Source organism: Clarias gariepinus, chromosome 3 (genome assembly GCF_024256425.1).
Source record: "Clarias gariepinus isolate MV-2021 ecotype Netherlands chromosome 3, CGAR_prim_01v2, whole genome shotgun sequence".
NCBI classification, from domain to species: domain Eukaryota; kingdom Metazoa; phylum Chordata; class Actinopteri; order Siluriformes; family Clariidae; genus Clarias; species Clarias gariepinus.
In genome coordinates this window covers 21,393,343-21,411,944 of record NC_071102.1, presented here as the reverse complement: position 1 = coordinate 21,411,944, position 18,602 = coordinate 21,393,343, and the positions used below count along the sequence as shown (strand labels likewise).

The following is an 18,602-nucleotide window of genomic DNA, read 5'->3' as shown; positions in this document are numbered from 1 at the left end:
CCACATTACACATACTGTAAGGTTTAGTTTTTTCCAGAATGCTCCACAGAGCATTTGGGGTCAGGAGTTATACTGTAATCATCTGAAAATTGTTAAAGCCTATCTCAGGGAACAAGGCAGCGGACACAGTGGATAGGGTACAAATCCATCATGGGGCACAAGCACACACACTTACACACAATTATTCACCATATAGGGAAGGTATAAACCAAATTTCCAACAACACATACAACACAACAACACAAACAAAAGGCAAGATTCAAACACCCAACCCTGGAGTTTTGAGGCAAGAGCTACATAATGATTCTCCATGCACCCAATACTATAAAAAGAGGTTCAATGATGAGGCAGAGGGTGTCCTGGCGGATAAGTGGGCAAAGATAATGGCGCAGCGTGGGTATGTGTCAGTCAAGGTCATCCAAGGCTGAAAGTAAGAATGCCAAGGAGGTGGTTGAAGGTAGGCATGGCTCCCAGTGCTGAGGATCCTTTCAACTGGTCAAGGTCTAAGGTAAGACACAGGGAGCCAAAGGGTCATGAGCAAGTGCAGAGGATGCCTTAGTCACCAGTCTTCTTGGTGCTTACCGGTGGTTGGCATTCACTATGATGCATTACCACCATCTTCTAGTCTTGATCTTCTTTATCTTTATTCCAGTTTAAATCCTGCTTTCTACTCTCATCACCCCTAAGAAACTCATCAAATGCTTTTTTCTTGTACTCTTTCTCCATTTTCTACAATACTTTTCACAGGTTAGTCAACATTTCCACATTCCCATCGCTCCTCCTCTGAAGGTTGGGGTGGAGTTGTCTGCCTGTACTGGCTACCTGCCAATACCCCTTTGTTGAGATCCAGAGCTGAAATAACCTCTTCCAACCGCTCAATGAGGTCATTCACTTGCGGAAGGGGTTACGCAGTGAACTCTGAAATCTGGTTTGGTCGCCAGAAGTCATTGCATGGCTGGTTGAATGCGTCAGGTTTGGGAACCATGGTGATATGGCTGGACTCATCTACGTATAGTATGAAGCCATCACTAAGTATTTTGGGCCCCCCGGCTTTGCTGGTGCAATGGCGGGCCTCCGGGGGTTGATAGGGATGTCGTGCTGCACAAGGTAGGTGAACAGGCTTTTGATGCCATAATTGATGGTGTTCCACACCCCACAATTCCCGCTAAGTAGATGGGCTGAAGCTAGGTGTTTCATACCCTGGATGAAAAGATTGTTGTTCCTGTACTGGCTACCTGCCAGTACCCCTTCTTCTGAGGTCATAGAGAAGTAGGTCCCTCTGTGCCTCTCCTGTGAACTTCATCCACGCTCTTACACACTTGGAGAAAGGCTTCCACATTGAGGTGCAGAGCTTCGATAGCAGGAGTTGAACATCTCATCGGGGTTGAGTAATAGAATGTTGATGGCACTGCATTGCTGAAGCCAGATGAGCTCTCCTGGGTCTCACCTCAGTCACGGACCAATCAGAATGTTCATCAACACCAGGAGCCACGCAGAGTAGGGGCCCCTATCGATCCCGAACCACTTCCCTAGTATCGTCACCTTCAGCTTTGGCTGACCTTAATATATCCCAGGCGTTGTAATCGACCATGCCAAAGCCCCACCTGCCCACTTCACTCACTCTCACCTTTTATAGGGGGATGTTGACAGCAGAACGGTGAGGGAAAAATGAATTGCCAGATGTGGTGAGTTATGGCAGCCCAACCCTTTGGCTGCTCTTTCCTTTGTTTCAATGTTTCAATGCTACAGTAAGCGCAGAGCTCAGAATAAAGGCATTAGCTGTAGGCCCACCATCACAACCTGGATGCATGTTTATTCTGTATCTGACAGCGGTGCCTCTGTGGTGGCTCTTGAGGTCACAGTGTGAGCCCGACTTAAGCTGCTGTGTTTCTCTCCTGTCATTATGGCAGATGTCTGGTGCATAAAGGTGGTCTTTCTATCCTTATTATTTGTTAAATGATTTTCATTGGTATCATCATCCTGGACCTGGTCTTCATGGTCCAACTCTTCACTATTGACATGGGCTTCTTGAGGCATCGATGCGGTGTGACTCAAGTGGCTCAAAGGTTTTCCCAGTATTCCAAAGCTAAGACCCCGACAGGAGAACCAGATAAGTTAAAATAAACACTTACAGCTACAAATATTACAGAGTATATCAGAGTAACTAGAGTTAATTGATAGTAGAGTAATAGATACTCTAAAATAACTCTTTTGTCACCTGCATGATTCCAGCATTTGTCTGAGCTCCTCCATGAGAACATCTGTATCAATGAGCACATCTGACTCCTGCTTGTGGAGGCTGAAGCTCTGGAACACGTTAGATGCTTTCTCTCGTAAGGAAGGCAGGATGGAACTCATGACAGGTGAGCACCCCTTCAACACGGAGACGAGGCCTGGCCCATGTCGAGGCTTCCTGTGTCAAGGATCAGATCATACCATCTTAAGTTGTAAAATGGTTCTCAAAATGTAATACTATAGTAGTATAGTTACAATACTCAGGGACGAGGTGAGAGATAGACCTGATGCTTGGGATGGTCGCAGACTGACTCTTTTTCTGGGTTTTCTCATGTTCCTCTTCTTCCTCTTCTGGTTTGTTCCTTAGAGCTCTCAGGGCAGGATTGAACATGTCAGGGCGCATCAGGCAACCAATCTCAGTCTGAATGTCCTTTAGATTCTGCCTTCCAAAGGTGACCCATGCTACATAGCAGAGGAAGCTGTACAGACACTGGCATACACATGTAAAACAAACAGGTTTATGAAAATCTTCCTTCAAGCCTCAGTTGCCTCTATTTGCTTAAACACCTGGTTGTTGAAAACACGAGAGCAATGAACGATGATTATTAATATGTAAAACAATGCATCTACATATTTTATTGTAGACAGTAAAACTGGTGATTTGTGAGAAATAAAATGTAGAATAGTGTAATTTTAAAGGAAAATAATTAATAGCAGCATGATAGGATGCTACCTCAAAATGACACATTTCTTTTTTATTTATTGTCACATTTATCATCTTCTGATAGGAGCTTAACTGCAAAGGGCAAAGCCCTCCATCCTAAAGACTGTCTTTGTGAAAAACGGACTCCAGACTGGAGACTTACCCAAAGATAAATAAACTATTTAATAATAAATAATAAATGATAAATGACTGCTTTTCATTGTTCTTTGTTTCACCAACCTCATACAGAAGCATATCTCTGTTTGTGGATGACATTCTGCTCCTGTGGACATAAATCATCACATGTTACACAACTCTAACCAAATAATTAAGCGCCACACGTGAGGATGGCTAGAGCTTCTTCTTTTTTTTAAATTAGGACATGTTTATTTTTGAACTATTAAATTTCTTATTGCTTGCACGGCCAGCAGATGAGTTATACATCATGTGGGAGAAGAAACTCTACAGTAATAGTAATGTCTTGTAAGGCCATGATTTGTTTTGTTTCCACAAAAGAGCATTATTCATCCTAGCGTTCCATAACTTGAAATTATTCAGATCCTGACCTACTTACAGTATAAACCAAACAGCGGTGTAATATCAGGCAATTTACTGTAAATTCTTGTATGAGGGCCATCTTTAAACTGCTATAAAAGGCCAGATTGCTCATGGTTAAAGACCTGCCACTGACCTGCCGCAGGCCATGTGGTGCTGTTGGGAGAGCCCCTGCCCCAGGACCAGACTGGAGTAACAGAAGGCCAGGTGCTTCTTGGCCAGCTCCACTTTAACGCTTGCTTCTGCTTTTATCTGCTGCTCTCTTATGCTCTGGTCCCTGAAACAACCAAGAGAAAGAGGATTAAACTAATCCAGATTTACAATTAGCCATCACTAGGTCAGTGGGTCAGGTTAACACTGTTGCTGTTGCTTGGACTTCAAAGTAATGAGTTTACTCTTTCAGTGCATATACATTATGGATGAACACCTACTGTATACAGTGGAACATTGGATTGTGAGTAACGTGGTTTGCGAGCGTTCAGCAAGACGAGCAAAGATTTACATTTTGACTTGAAAAATTAACAATTCTTAGTTTACGAGAACTGAGTATCATGTAGCACGTCTTAGTGCGTGTCTCTCACTGGTATAATTAACATCCGTGCACGCGTGTACTGTTTACTAGAACACTGTGACCATGTGTGTGTGCGTGTAAAACATATTTTATTTTGTGTTTGTATCTTTGTGTGTACAGCGTGCGTGTAAAGCAAAAGAAGCTCTCATTAAAGAGGTTAAATATCCATTTTATTTCTCCCTGCACTTTGTCTAAGCGCACGCATGCCCCTTCACACCCCTCCTTTTACCTTTACACACACACACACACACACACACACACACACACTACACAGAAACGTAAAGTGCAGGTTAATTTGTCGTTATTTTTTTTTTTTACTTTACAGCAGTGATTCGAAAGAATTATGTTCGTAATCCAAGGTTCCTCTCTATATCCAATATATAGGTGTTCAGTGGGGTGGAGGTCAGGGCCTTGTGCAGGAGTCAGGACACCTACGTTCTTGTACTCCAACCTCCTTAAATTATGTCTTTATGGAACTTTTGGTACGGTGACACTGTCCTGCTGGATCAAGTTTTTGCTACTTAGTTCCAGTGAAGGGAATTTGTTCTGCCACAGTCTACAAATACATTATAGACAAGTCTGGTCATACAACTTTGTGGCACCAGTTTGGTTAAAAAAACAAAATGCAATGGTCAGGTGTTCACAAACAAATGACCATATACAGTGGTGTGTCTGTAACAATGTGTCTATGTAAACTGATTAGATAGAGGAAAAGTCTATCAATAAAAATAACTAAGAAATAAAATACAACATGGGGTGCTGTTATAAGAAAACAACCAAACGATAATGGATATGTCATTAGTTCAGACATAAAAAAAGGAGCCAGGGGGAAGGTCCCAGGTTCAAACCCCGCGACCACCAAGTTGTCTTTTAACCCTCGACTGCTCAGAAGTAAAGTAAGAATAAAATGTAAGTTGCTCTGGATAAGGGCATCTGCCAAATACCTAAATGTAAATAAATGTAAATAAATTTGAACCATGAAGATGATTATTTTCCAATAACAGCACACCCCAAAGTGTTTTATTCTTATTATATCACATTAATTGTATAATAAGACATCCCAGATTATAATCTTTTATATTTTTACGTCAGTTCCCTTTGTCGTTCATGTAATAGCACTTACTGTACCTCAAAATTTTGTCTTTTGTCTTAACAGTAATAAGACAACAAACAAACAAACAAACAAAAAGAAACAGCTTGTCTTCTTGTTAAGAAAAAGAAACACACTGTACTGAAAACTTACTACTTTGACATCTAAGATTCTTTCCATAATCATTAAATAAGTGTCTCCTCACAAAAAATGTCACCATATACAGTAAATGATTATACATTTATATTTATTTAATAACAACTTAATTATTTGTAATTGTTTATAATAAAACTGCACTATTGCATATTGTGTTGGCATTACATTAAAGTCACCCATCTCACATTCATACTTATCAAATGTCTCAAGCATTCCACTCTGTGACAGTAAACTCTACAGTCATGAGATTATTAGTAAACCATTTAAATTACATTTAATCTGACTTCAGACTTACTCCATGGGGGCCCTGGGCCTCTCCTCCAGAGCCTTTTTCTGCCAGTAGCAGTGCAGGTACAGCAGAAGAGCCACCAGGAACTCATCCAGCTCCTTACTCCTGCACTCATGCCAATGAAATGATCAATACAGATGATATTTTAGTAAGACCCTAATCATGATCAGATGTACGAGTTATCAAGAAGTAGAACGACTTACCTAATCACAACCGAAAAGCAAAGCGGAACAGGCAGTGCTTCTTTTTCCTGCATCGCTGACAGTGCCACTTCTGTGATATAAATAGAAATTGTCCCAGTTCATAATTTGTGATTTATGAACCTGTCATTTAGCATGGCAGCAGATGTAACTTCAGAACAGATTAACTTCAGATACTGAAATTATCAATATCATTATCCGCACAAGGACGGGACCGAGTGTAATATCAGTTACGTTTAACATCCTCAAGAGTGATCGAGTCTCTCTGTGATGATCGTGTAGCATCCTTGTACGCCGTCAGCTCATCCAGTCCTGCCCTCTTCCTCAGACCAGAGCTCCCTCCTTTGGCTGAAGACATGCACTGTGAAACTCTTTTTTTTTTTTTTTTTTTAATACAATGAATTACAGTCAGTTTGATTATATTTCTTTATGCAGCACAGAGATAATGCACTCATTAAAAGAAATTGTAGAGCAATTTTGTATGTGGGCATTGAAGTAAAAACATTTTTCTCGAAATGTTCTCAAAGAGAAGAAAGGAATTACTTTAATAGATGTTCTCTAATACGCTCTTGGTATGTAGAGGTCTGTGAGTCTTTTTTCTTCCTCTTTTTCCCATCAGAGATAGTAAAACTATATAAAAAATAAATTAAAAAAACATCCGTTAGGGAGAGTCGCTAGATGCATAAAATATGGGTGAGTGTTTAATTCTAACCTTAAAAACCCCTGCGGCACAGATCCGTCAGTCTGAGCTGACAACACAGCATAGGTCAATGAATTTAAAAATATATATGTACTTATATGGAAACCTTTCCAGTGTGTGTTAACGGAGAGGCTTCACACTTCAAACTGTTTATTTGGGTTTTCAGATATTTCAGGGAGAATGAAAGTCATCATTACTTTTATAATGTGTAAATTTTACCACTACAGAAATTATCGGAATGATATCACAAAAAAATGTAAAACTCTCAAAATATTATTATTTTGGTCAAATAGAAACAATAAAAAAACAGCTGATCATGTGTATCTGTGCCATTTCTCTGCCCATGTGACCCATTTTATTATTTTTTGCTCAGTCATGTGGTACAGTGGTACCTCAGCAAACAAACACCCCACCCAACTCACAATGAATTTTGAACAGAAATTTTGCAAAAAATGTGCCTCGTCATGTGAAGCATTTTTGGCTGAGCTGAGCCGAGCAGAACTGAACCAAACGGCAATTAAGTTGCGCATACGTTCATAATGAAATTTTACTTTAAGAACCTCTGGAACAAATGAAATTTATATGCTGAGGTACCGCTGCAGTAAAATGAAATTTAATTCGATTTATCATATTGCCTGGGTTGTGCTAAAAAAAAAAAAAAGGTATATAAACAGTGTCAGCCCCAAAAAAAACTTAATATGATGTATATCCTATTAATATAATATTAATATGATCATATATATCAATATCAATATAACGTAAAGCATTACAATTTAGTATTAAAATATTTATACATGTTTTTCTATACTTGAAGTTTGGCTGATGATAGATAGATAGATAGATAGATAGATAGATAGATAGATAGATAGATAGATAGATAGATAGATAGATAGATAGATAGAAAGAAAGGTTTTTATAATGTTTAAAAACAAATAAATCGCTGTCTATTTAATAAACCTCTGGCTAAAATGCTCCCAAAGGATTGGGCGTCGTGACGTCATTCCGTGAAATACGCCGCCTTTGTGACGTCACGATCCCAATCAATTATGGGACAAAATTTTAAATAATAATAATAATAATATGTGCTCATACCAAGTGAACTCTAGAGATTGTGTTTCGTCGTTCCAGGTCCATGTCCCAGGAGGAGGCACACTGTCCTGTAAAGATCATAAATACAAGATAACGAAAAGACGAAAAAACTTTTTACTCGACCTGTAATTGATCTTTTTAATTATCCAATACTAACAGAGTAGATCTGATAAACTGTAATAAATGTAATAATTATCACCGTTTCCTTGCGTGACTTCGACATCCCCCGGCTGCACCAGTCCTCCCATTCAAACCAGTGTTTACAGAAATGACTGTCTGTATCCCAGCAACAGCCAATCAGACACTGGGAATCAACGGGTTGGCCAGACGCCTCGGTAACTTACAGTTACACGTTTATTTAATACATATCTAGCAGAATATACTGTTGTGACGTCACGACCTAAGACCAAAGGCAGAATGTAAAAGTCAGCTTAACAAATATTATAATATGTTATAAACTAGAAATGAAACATATTTACTTAACGGTAATTTCTAATTGTTACTACTTTAATACAAAGAAAAACCTTCTTATAATTAATATATTGTTATTATTATTATTATTATTATTATTATTATTATTATTATTATTGTTGTTGTTGTTGTTGTTGCTCTATTATACTGTATAGTACTAAAGCTTATCAGCATCTGCTGTACACCAAATGACCACTGGGGGTCGCTAAAAACAAACTAATCACCAAGACGTTACCTTGTGGAAAAGAAAGAAAGGAAAATAAGAAGAATTGATATGAAAAGAGAAATAAATAAATGAATAAACAAATAAATAAATATTTGTGGACAATTTATTACTCGTTATGAATTTTACTTTCACTTAATTGTAGCATTTATATTGCAGTTTATCTGTGCTTTGAAGCTTTGCGTCAGATAAAGTAGGCGGAGCCAACGTTTACAGACAGCTGCAATGCTTCCGCCCATTGATCCCGCCTTTTCCTGTTCTTCCACTAATACATTTTTAAGGCAGGAAACCAGGAAGTGGGTAAAAACAAATGTGTGTGTGTATGTACAGTATATATATATATATATATAACAGATTTTTATTAAGAATGCCTCAACTGTTTAAAACAGAACACAAAGGCTCTTTTTTTAGTATGTAAGCTTATGTTTTGGAGCAGAGTTGTATTTTTCATTGAAATTGTCTGATTGTCTTGATTTCCAGGTGAATATGACGTCAGTTCAGAGAGACAGAGTGATGGCACTAAGCGAATGGGAGGGTAGATGGCAAGAAGGAAGGATTGGCTTCCATCAACCTCACATTCACCAGCAAGTGACACTTTTTCTGTCTAATCATTATGTCTATGATCAATGTGTAGACATTGGGCACTTGGTAGGAATTTAACCCAGACCAGGGATAAAAAAACAAACATTTATTTATAAAAACAACCATGTCAGAAGACATCCTGTGGTCGTGGCAAAGATGTTAATCTGTTTCAGAAGGGTCAAATAATTTGCCTGCATCCAGCAAAGAAAACAACTAAGGATATTGCTGAAAATAGTAAAATAGGGTAAAAAATTGTAAAACACATTATTAAAACCTGGAAGGCCATATTCCAAGATGATGATGATGATGCAAGGATTTATTGGGCTCAAATTGTAAAACGATAGTTGAGGGAGCATGAGACATCATTATCACTCATGGATCGGCCACCACAAAGTCCAGACCTTAACCCCACTGGGAGTGTTTGGAATGTGCTGGAAAAGGCTTCATATGGTCGTCTGACTCTCCCATTATCAATACGCTTGTCAAAAGGATGCCTCTTTTAATTTTTGGCCAGGCAGTGTATATATAATATACACAGTATATAGTGTATGTAAGAATGCATGGCAGGCATGAGCATGGATAATCTGTATAATCTGCAAGGGGTTTACGTCTCTCACCTGCATGTGATTCCCCCTTGTCTTCTCTCTTCAGAATGCTAAAGGATAATCTAGATAAAATCTTGTGTGGACGACAGCAGGTCCGTGTTTTCTTCCCTCTTTGTGGTAAAGCTGTAGATATGAAATGGTAGGTGTTTTCAATTTTTTATATCTTTAAAATTACAAGAGAGTGGTACAGAATGTGCCTGTTGTTTGACAGACAGCCAAACTATTATGTGTCACAGAGTGATTCATGCCTGGTATGCTCTCTGTCTCAGGCTGGCTGACATGGGTCACATAATCGTCGGGGTTGAGATTTCTGAGAAAGCGATTAAGCAGTTTTTCGAAGAAAACAACCTGGAGTTCAAGGAGGAGCCGGTGCCGGCTATACCTGGAGCAAAAGTATTCAAGGTATGGCGCAACTGTTTTCAGGTCATTTTATTAATTTTAACACTAGAATCTTTTAGGAATCAGAAAACAGACGGTGTTAAATTAGAATGAGTGTCTAATTCTGCAGCACTCTTTACAGGATTAGTATTAGCTTTGGTATAGCTGGGGCATCTGTACATCTTGCTCTGTCTGTTACGCTCATTATTACCCTTAAATTAATATTAATTATATTAATAATAACAATAATTAATTGGTGTAGATAAAGAGATGCTGAGAGATCGATCACTTACTGTATTGTTACTGTATGATTGTGTAAAACTTGGACTTGTTACTGCAACATTTGCTGGTTGTAGGTTCTCTAGATAAGTATTCAGGTTTTAAATTAATCCTTAGGTTTTATTTGGTATTAATTATTTCTCAGATACAGTACTGTGCAAAAGTCAGATAACTGCTATACCGCAAGGATCATCAAAAAAGGTTCTTTATTTAAATAAAATACTATAAAAAGCAGTAAACATTCATTAAAAACAAATTTTGCTACGTATTGTAATTCAAGTAAACTTTTTCAAATTTATTTTTAATGTATAGGTTTGCATTCAAGGTGGTAAAAGGTTGCAGCTCCTTTATAACCCTGCAGTGAGATCTAAACTCTTTACACATTAGCAAAATTATTTGCTAAGTTTGTTTAGAACGGTAATAAAATCTTAGGAAAAAAAAATATTGAATTGGGATATTTATAAGATTGTGATACTTACAGAATCGTAATACACATCGGTATCGTGATGATATTGTATCGGGACATCCCTGGTGATTCCCATCCCATGAAACAAAGTCAATAATTAGTGTAATGACCCTTTAGTTAAAATATAGTCTCGGGTACAGTTTGTGCAGTTTTATTAGGAAATGAGCTGCTTAGTTTTACTGAACATTCTACAGAACCAGCCTCGGTTCTTCTGAGGACTTTGTCACACCTGCTTCTGTTATCAAAAAAGTTGTTTTATACACTTATACATAATGTTCTCCTTTCCTTTCTTGATAAGATTTTTTTTCTTGCTGAAAAATCATAAATGTTTTTATTATACATGTTTAACAAAGCGTGTACAAAAAACATTTTAAGACTGTATGCACATTATTGTACTGTACGTTCTGTTTTCTCTGTTCCCAGAGTTTGGATGACAAAATCTCCCTCTATCAGTGTGATTTATACAAGTTCTCCAGGTACAAAGCAGACCTACTATAACAGGTTTAGACTATACTATCTGAGTCTCTCTCTCTCTCTCTCTCTCTCTCTCCCTCTCTCTCTCTTTCTCTCTCTCAAGATTCAAGATCCAAAGGTGCTTTATTGGCATGACAAATATTTACCTTTATATTGCCAAACCTTTGATCACAAGAAAAAATGTATAGAAAGAGTAATAATAAATAAATGATAATACAGATATTTTGGTAAAGTTAAAGATAAAGTGGCTCGTGAACATTTAAAAAAATATATAATAAAAAGGAAAGCATATATAGATATATGAACATAATAATAATAATAATAATAATAATAATGATCTCTCTATCTCTCTCTGTGCCTGTGCAGTGCAGTGGGGAGTCAGTTTGGAGGGATTTGGGACAGGGGGTCTCTGGTGGCAATAAACCCATGTGACAGGCAAAAGTAAGTCATCTGTCAAATGTTGTTAAGAAATGATTAAATCACTGTGATCCATGTTATTCTAGAAAAGTTAGTGGTTGTGATGCAGCATATAGTTACCTGTATTTTATTTAACACCTTTTTTTTCCCTACTGGACATCCAATTACTTATTAACATTTATAAATATTAATTTATTTAACAACCTTTTTTTTCTATTCTCTGAGTTAAAGTTAACAAGACATGAAAATACAACTTATGTTAGCAAAAAATAAAAAAATTGAAAAATTGCAATTTCTTCTCTCCTGAAGACTTCCCTGGTTAAAACACCGATCAGGACATACAGTATCAGCCTTAACTGATATTATTACAAATCACTGACAGTGGAGAGTATACATGATTGAGTGTACATACAGTATATACAGTTTCTGTTTAAATCCACTTCAAACTGAAAACATCATCATATTAAAGTTTATACAGATGTATTAAAGTCTGTTTATATGGAGTCTTAACCAGACGTGTCCTGATGTAAATAGTTACAGTAGAAATGCTTCAGTGTAATTAGTACTTGTATAAACCTGTGATTTGTAGCTGGCACTAATCACAGAGCTGCACTGTTACAGCAAATTAATCAACACCCTTTAAGCAATCTGATTCCAGAATTACACAGCACTGGGGTACAAATGTAGATAATATGATGACTGTTCTGTGTTGTTTGTTTGTTTGTGTCCTGAAGGTATGCCACTCTCATCATGTCCCTGATGGACAAAGACTGCAGGTATTTATTGGACACCCTGGAATACAACCCAGAGTTGTACAAAGGTAAAAGAATAATTGACTTGGTCTGTTTAAACCATTTTCCACTTTCGTGATTTTTGCTAAGGATCAGTACAGTAGATATTTATGAATTATGATGAGGTCGTTGGTAGTCATAAGGTAAGGTCATGTATTACCGGCCCGTGTCATATAACTTCAGCTCTCTGTAGAGCCACACAGCACAAGTAATCTTTAATCATTAGTACTGTAATAGTAACAGTTAGCACATTTTTTTTAACCGTATTAAAAATCATGAAAAATAAGAACTAGGCTTATGAGAATGTGTATTAGTATTTCTGTTTTTCTACCTAACAGGGCCACCATTCTTTGTGCCTGAAGATATTGTGAAAAGTTTATATGGTAAGTTTACCAGAGAGCAATTTTTAAAGTAACTACTGTATATACCCATATATATAATGTATATACCCATATATATATAGTATATATATATATTCCATACTTTCTATACAAAGGCACAATTCAGCGTAATCTCCATCACAGGCCATGCATTTGCACCACCATTAAACACAACTCTTGAATCCTCTTTAAAAATCCCTTTTGTCACAGTTGATGGTCCCCCACTGTGCGGTTTGTCTTTGATGTTTGTTTTTACTTCTTTAAACCTCATCATCCATCTGTGCACATTGCTCTTGTTAAAGTTCTGTAGTGCGATATTTCACTCGACCGCTTCTAGCATTGATTATGGCAGCTTATGTGTGAAAATGACTGCATATGCCCCTAGATCCACTCTTTCACACTGAAATATGTCCATGCCATTAGGGAAGAAGAAAAACCTCCATAGATGTGATAACCTGGTGATTCAGTACATTCAGGTGGTCAGCTGACTTCATTTTATTGCCCCATAACATTGCTGAGTCTAGACCTGAGTAACTGATCAACCCCAGATCATAACACTGTCTCCAGAGGCTTGTACAGTGAACACTATGCATGATGGGAGCATCGCCTCATGCGCTTCCCTTCTTACCCTGACACGCCCATCACTCTGGAATAGGGACAATTTGGACTCATCAGGTCACATGACCTTTTTCCCATCGCTCCAAAGTCCAGTCTTTACGCTCCCCAGCAAACTGAAAACTTTTTTCTGATGGGTCTCACTAACTAGTGGTTTTCTTATGCACACACAGCTGTTTAGTCCCAATTTTTTTTTTATAATGTAATAAATTTTTTTAATAATGTAACCAATAGTTTGGGATAAGATAAGTAATACCTTTATTCGTCCCACAGTGGGAAATTTCTTTGTCACAGCAGCATAGAAAAATGTGCACATAGAAAGTAGGGACAGTTATCTTTGTCTTTCAGCTGTTCACTTTCAGGGGTCGCCACAGCGAATTGTCTGCCTCCATCTAACCCTATCCCATACTTACCCCAACTACCTTCATGTCCTCTCTCACTACATCCATAAATCTCCTCCTTGGTCTTCCTCTAGACATCCAAACTCAGCACCCTTCTTCTAATATATTTACAATCTCTCCTGTAAACATGTCCAATCCACCTAGAAAGCAAGGACAGTACAGCGTATAAATGCAAAAGAAAAAGAAAACCAATACAATAGACAGACTAATTGCACCAGGTCCAGCGAATTGCACTAGGATAATATTGCACAGGTTAAAATTGTGTTATTGCACAGAAATGTAAGATTCAGCACTATCCTTCCAGGTTTTAATAATGTGTTGGACAGTTCTTGATCCAATTTTATTGTTTTCTTTTATTATGCAGGCCAACAATTTGAGCCTTTTGAAACAGCACTTTCTGGCAAGTCTGTTTACTTTGGTTGTGTTTTGCAGGTAATGCTTGTGACATTGAGCTGGTGCGGAGTGAAGATGCATTTGAAGAAAGACATAAAGCATGGGGAATAGACTCCCTTCTAGAGAAAGTGTACCTGCTGAGTCCAAAAGCCAACTTGAACTAACTGACAGAAGTTTTGGAGAATATTTCTCAGCAAGTAAAAATATTGCAAATATTTATAACGTTGAGTAAATCGTGTGGGATTATGGGGATAACCAAAATAGCCAATACTAAAAATTTTTGATTTTCCCGACATGAATCAGGGAACAGAATTGATCAAATCTTATCACACCTTTGTATTAATTTTAATACTGAAATTTATCTTCTAGTACTGTACGTTAATCACCATGATAGAATTGTGCATCTAACTGTGAACTAGCCTTACAATTTGGAAAACCTTTAATGTCAAAATCATTAGGGCATAATTTTCAAAAGGTAGCGATGCCTCACGATCAGAGAACCGTAGCTGAATAATGAACCTCATTAGCAGAATGAACCTCACTGAAATTATGAAAGAGAAACCAATGAATGATCCCTCCATTATTCTATTAGACCTAATTCATTAATAAAGTTTTTTTAAAAAGGCAGCATTAAAGGATTTGCATGCATAAAGCTCCTGTGGATCCTGTAAAACAGCTTGGCGAGGCATTTTTATTCTTTCCACATCTGGATAGGTTTTTATCTTTAAAGAAAATCAAGAAACCTTTTAACACACGCCACCCGCTCCAACACAGCAGCGGTGATGTTTCTCCATGGATGGTCCGATTATCTGCTAGATAGTGCGTGTATTGCTGCACTCCAGAGGAGACAGCAGAAAAAGACAAGAAGAGAAGAAAAAGTAACAAATAAAATTTCTCGTGTATGCATCTCAGCATCAGGAAAGCTAATAAATTTATTTTAGTTGTGTTTACATATTGTCTTGTTTGATTAATGAAATTGTAACGTGATTTATGATGTTGACACTTACTGTATGTAACTGATGTACTTTTGATCTAAAATGTTTGTATTTATTACATTTAGATTACTGTGTGTGTGTGTATGTGTGTGTTTGCGTGTGTGTGTGTGTGTGTGTGTGTGTTTGTTTTTTCCTCTGCATACTTCGGGTTCCTCACACACTTAAAACATGCCAGCTGCTGAATTAGCCATGTTTAATTGCATTACATGTACAGTAATTGTGTGCAAACTGTATCTACACCTTCATCATGTTCTTAGGATAAACTCTGGATTCTCATCAGCACTGACCAGGATACGTCTACACCTAGTTCTATATAGACAATTGAGTATTGGAACATCTCCTTTCCAATATCATGAACTATTATTATTCACTTGTTTCCTCTTTGATGTTATAAAAATGTATTCTCCATTCTTCTGAGAAGGCTTTTTTTTTTAATGACTGTGGTGATTTGTAATCATTCATGCACAAGTGCATTAGTGAGGCCAGACCCTGATGTTAGGTGGGGACGCTATCATTCCAGTTTACCCCAAAGGTGTTCAGTTGGGTTTGACTCGCACAACACCGTTTTCATTAAGTTCACTTTGTGCACAAGGGCATTGCCATGCTGAAGCAGGTTTGGTACCATTGGTTTTAATGAAAGAAACTAAAAAAAAAACTAATAATAAAAAAAGACATTCTTGACAATTATATGCTGGGGTGTTCTTAGAAAGACAGCTGCAAAAGCCAGGTGTCTACATATAGTGTAGTTCAATACTTAAACACAAGATGGCATCATCATCAATTGGCAACGTCAATTCAGTTTATTTTAGTGTTCTCCATTTGAAGTATATTGTTATAAGTTTGGAGTGCAAGCTGTTTGTCTTACAGTAAAGCATTTTGGATTCATTTGGACAGAACTGGGTAGCGTGGTGGCTTAGTGGTTAGCACTGTGCCTGGTGGGTTTCCTCCAGGGGCTCCAGTTTTCTCCCAAAGTCCAGGGTAAACCACACATCATGCCCTAAGTATCCTGGGATAGGCTCGAGGTCCCTGTGACCCTGTGTACAGAATAAAGCGTTATAGACGATGAGATGAGACGATGACAGAACTGAGTGGTCTGTGGCAGGATTTCTCATTTATAGTCAATCCAGAAATGGCCAGGAATCATTCTAGAGCCACTTAAACTGGGAATAATACCCTAGGTATAATATACTGTATATACTCAGTATAGTATTCTGGCTATAGTGAAATAATGAGTATAATATTCTGTGTATAATATCATGGGGTATAGTATCCTGGGGTATAATATAATGGATTATAATGTCCTGGGTATAATATAAGCAGGTAAAATGTCCTGGGTATAATATAATGGATTATAATGACCTGGAGTATAATATAATGGGGTAAAATGTTCTAGGTATAATATAATGGGGTAAAATGTCCTGGGTATAATATAATGGGATAACATGTCCTGGGTATAATATAATCAGGTAAAATGTATAAAATAAATGAAAAGAGTTTAATACCCTGAGCATAATATAATGGGGTATAATATCATGGAGTATAGTATCCTAGGTATAATATAATGGGGTATAAGGCCCTGGGGTATAAAATAATGGAGTATAATAGCCGGGCCATAATATAATGGGGTATAATGTCCTGGGTATAATATAATGGGGTAAAAGATAATGGGGTATAATATCATGGAGTATAGTATCCTGGGTATAATACAACGGGTGTATACTCTCATGGGGTATAATATATTTGGAATAATATAATGGGGTATAATATAATATGATATAACATCCTGGGGTATAATATAAAGCGGTATGATGTCCTTGGTATAATATCCTGGGAATAATATAATGGAGTATAACAACCTTGAGTATTATATTCCCGGATATATCATCATCATCATCATCATCCTCCTCCTCCTCTTTGCTCTCAGCGCTTCATAGTTTAAACTATAATTATATCCTCGTGTTAAAGCATGTTCCAGGAAACAGGGATTTGTTTATTTATTTATTTATTTATTTTTATTTTGCTGTTATCGATTTTTCTGTCATCGTTGGCCGAGTGTCAGTTTAGCGGCCAAGGTCGATTGAGGTTCATTTGTCCCGAGAGCGCGCGCCAGATGTGTGTGCGCGCGTCCTCTAAGACGCCTCCATGCTCACGGGCCAATCAGAAGCGCCGGGGGGCGGGGCTTGCCGAAGGTTGCGCGGATAATGGAAACGGACAATAATAACCCCATGTGCTGTGACAGGCCGGGGAGCCGAACGCGGTCTTTTGTCTTAGTGTTGGACTGGAGGCGAACGGAGACTCGAGCAGGAAACCGTGAGGTGTGAGTGCTGCGGGGCCGCTGACGCTTGTGTTTTTTAAAATTTATTTTATTAATAATATTTCCTGGGCAGTGATGGAGCGCGCGGTGCGGGAGCGCATTTATTCTACATTGTGTTACTGTAGATAAGAAGCCGCTACACTAGAGCGGAGAGCGGGTGGGTTTCCTCCACACAGCGCCATCACAGGAACGCCGTGACGATCCGATCAGACCGGGCGATAACGAGCACTAGAACGTGTTGGAGGAGGAGGAGCCGGCGTGCGTTGTGCGTGCGCGGGGATCACGGTTACATCCGCGTAGCCCAGCCGGACCTCCTCCAGCAGGGCATCAGACCTGTCGCTGTGTCCTGCTGAGATTATACAGGAGGGATCGAGGTGGAGAGAGAGAGAGAGAGAGAGAGGGAGAGAGAGGAGGGAGAGAGAGGAGGGAGTGCAGATCTGCGCCCTAACGCACGCGGGACGCGATCGTGCTGAACCGCTGGAGACGCGCCGGTGCGAGCCTCCGTTAATGATCGGGGCATTAAAAGTAGTCACAGGTGAGACCGGGGTCGAGAAGCTCCTCAGACACGGGGGGTTAGAAAGTACGCACCTTGGGCACTTGTGAAATGGCACTTGATCACATCCTAAGCTGAAGAAGGAGGAGGAGGAGGAGGAGGAGGGCGCGACGGGATGCCCGGGACCTGCAGCCACTTCGGAGGGACAGCGCTCCAAGAGAAGGTACCGATACACACACTCACACACAGCGAGAGAGAGAGAGAGAGAGAGAGAGACACACACACACACACACTTGACACTTTAGAGCTAACCATGAAGAACCCAACACCAGACTGTTATCTACAGTCTGCTTTTATTGCCCTCATCATTTTATTGACATCAAAGTTACAAATCAGATGTGTGTCCCCATAGCACGTTTCCTCTCCAGATATCTCCACACTTTGCCCACTTTGGTGTCCTGAATTCGTGGCTTAAGTCCGTCAGGGACGTCCGACTTAATGAGATCCCTAGACGAGACCTCACTAAACCGTGGTCATGACTCAACCAGGCAATCAGACGTTAGGTATTGGATCATGGGCCAGTTTCGATTTTGCTGCGTTGTGAGGACGCGGGGTCTGAAGGCTGCGCCCTCTTGATAGACAGCGTCTAGTAATAACTAACTCATTCCACGGCGTCATGCAACCCGAATGCATGTGGGCCAGGGGAAGGTGAAAAGGAGGAGGGGCAGTATAGGCAT

At 38.8% G+C, this 18,602-nt stretch overlaps 3 protein-coding genes across 5 annotated transcripts in view; 2 read left to right on the top strand and 1 right to left on the bottom strand.

The window, feature by feature from the left end:
* Window positions 1-220: 220 nt before the first annotated feature.
* On the bottom strand, window positions 221-7,836 carry LOC128519235 (protein phosphatase 1 regulatory subunit 36). The gene is made up of 11 exons (XM_053492881.1): window positions 7,788-7,836; window positions 7,592-7,656; window positions 6,343-6,429; window positions 6,034-6,170; window positions 5,803-5,872; window positions 5,606-5,704; window positions 3,630-3,770; window positions 3,179-3,221; window positions 2,520-2,725; window positions 2,219-2,413; window positions 221-2,086 (listed from the first exon to the last, which is right to left on the bottom strand). The coding sequence occupies exons 1-11, from the start codon at window positions 7,809-7,811 to the stop codon at window positions 1,813-1,815; spliced, it is 1,341 nt and encodes a 446-aa protein (XP_053348856.1). The 5' UTR covers window positions 7,812-7,836; the 3' UTR covers window positions 221-1,812.
* A 690-nt stretch (window positions 7,837-8,526) lies between these two features.
* On the top strand, window positions 8,527-15,713 carry LOC128518359 (probable thiopurine S-methyltransferase). 3 transcript variants are annotated; one of them, XM_053491434.1, is made up of 9 exons: window positions 8,527-8,578; window positions 8,763-8,866; window positions 9,516-9,608; window positions 9,739-9,871; window positions 11,016-11,068; window positions 11,433-11,507; window positions 12,218-12,303; window positions 12,613-12,657; window positions 14,103-15,712. In XM_053491434.1, exons 2-9 carry the CDS (start codon window positions 8,769-8,771, stop codon window positions 14,225-14,227), a joined length of 708 nt encoding a protein of 235 aa, XP_053347409.1. In that variant the 5' UTR covers window positions 8,527-8,578; window positions 8,763-8,768; the 3' UTR covers window positions 14,228-15,712. The 3 variants fall into 3 exon arrangements, with proteins under 3 accessions (XP_053347409.1, XP_053347408.1, XP_053347410.1); XM_053491433.1 differs by having other exon boundaries at window positions 8,557-8,594; XM_053491435.1 differs by having other exon boundaries at window positions 8,574-8,602; window positions 14,103-15,713.
* Window positions 15,714-17,305: 1,592 nt separating this feature from the next.
* The window catches only part of LOC128519636 (exostosin-1c), a 64,507-nt gene continuing 63,210 nt past the window's right edge, over window positions 17,306-18,602 (top strand). Inside the window, exon 1 of the mRNA XM_053493430.1 lies at window positions 17,306-18,088. The gene's annotated coding sequence lies outside the window, so the exon portion shown is untranslated. The remainder of the gene's footprint in view (window positions 18,089-18,602) is intronic.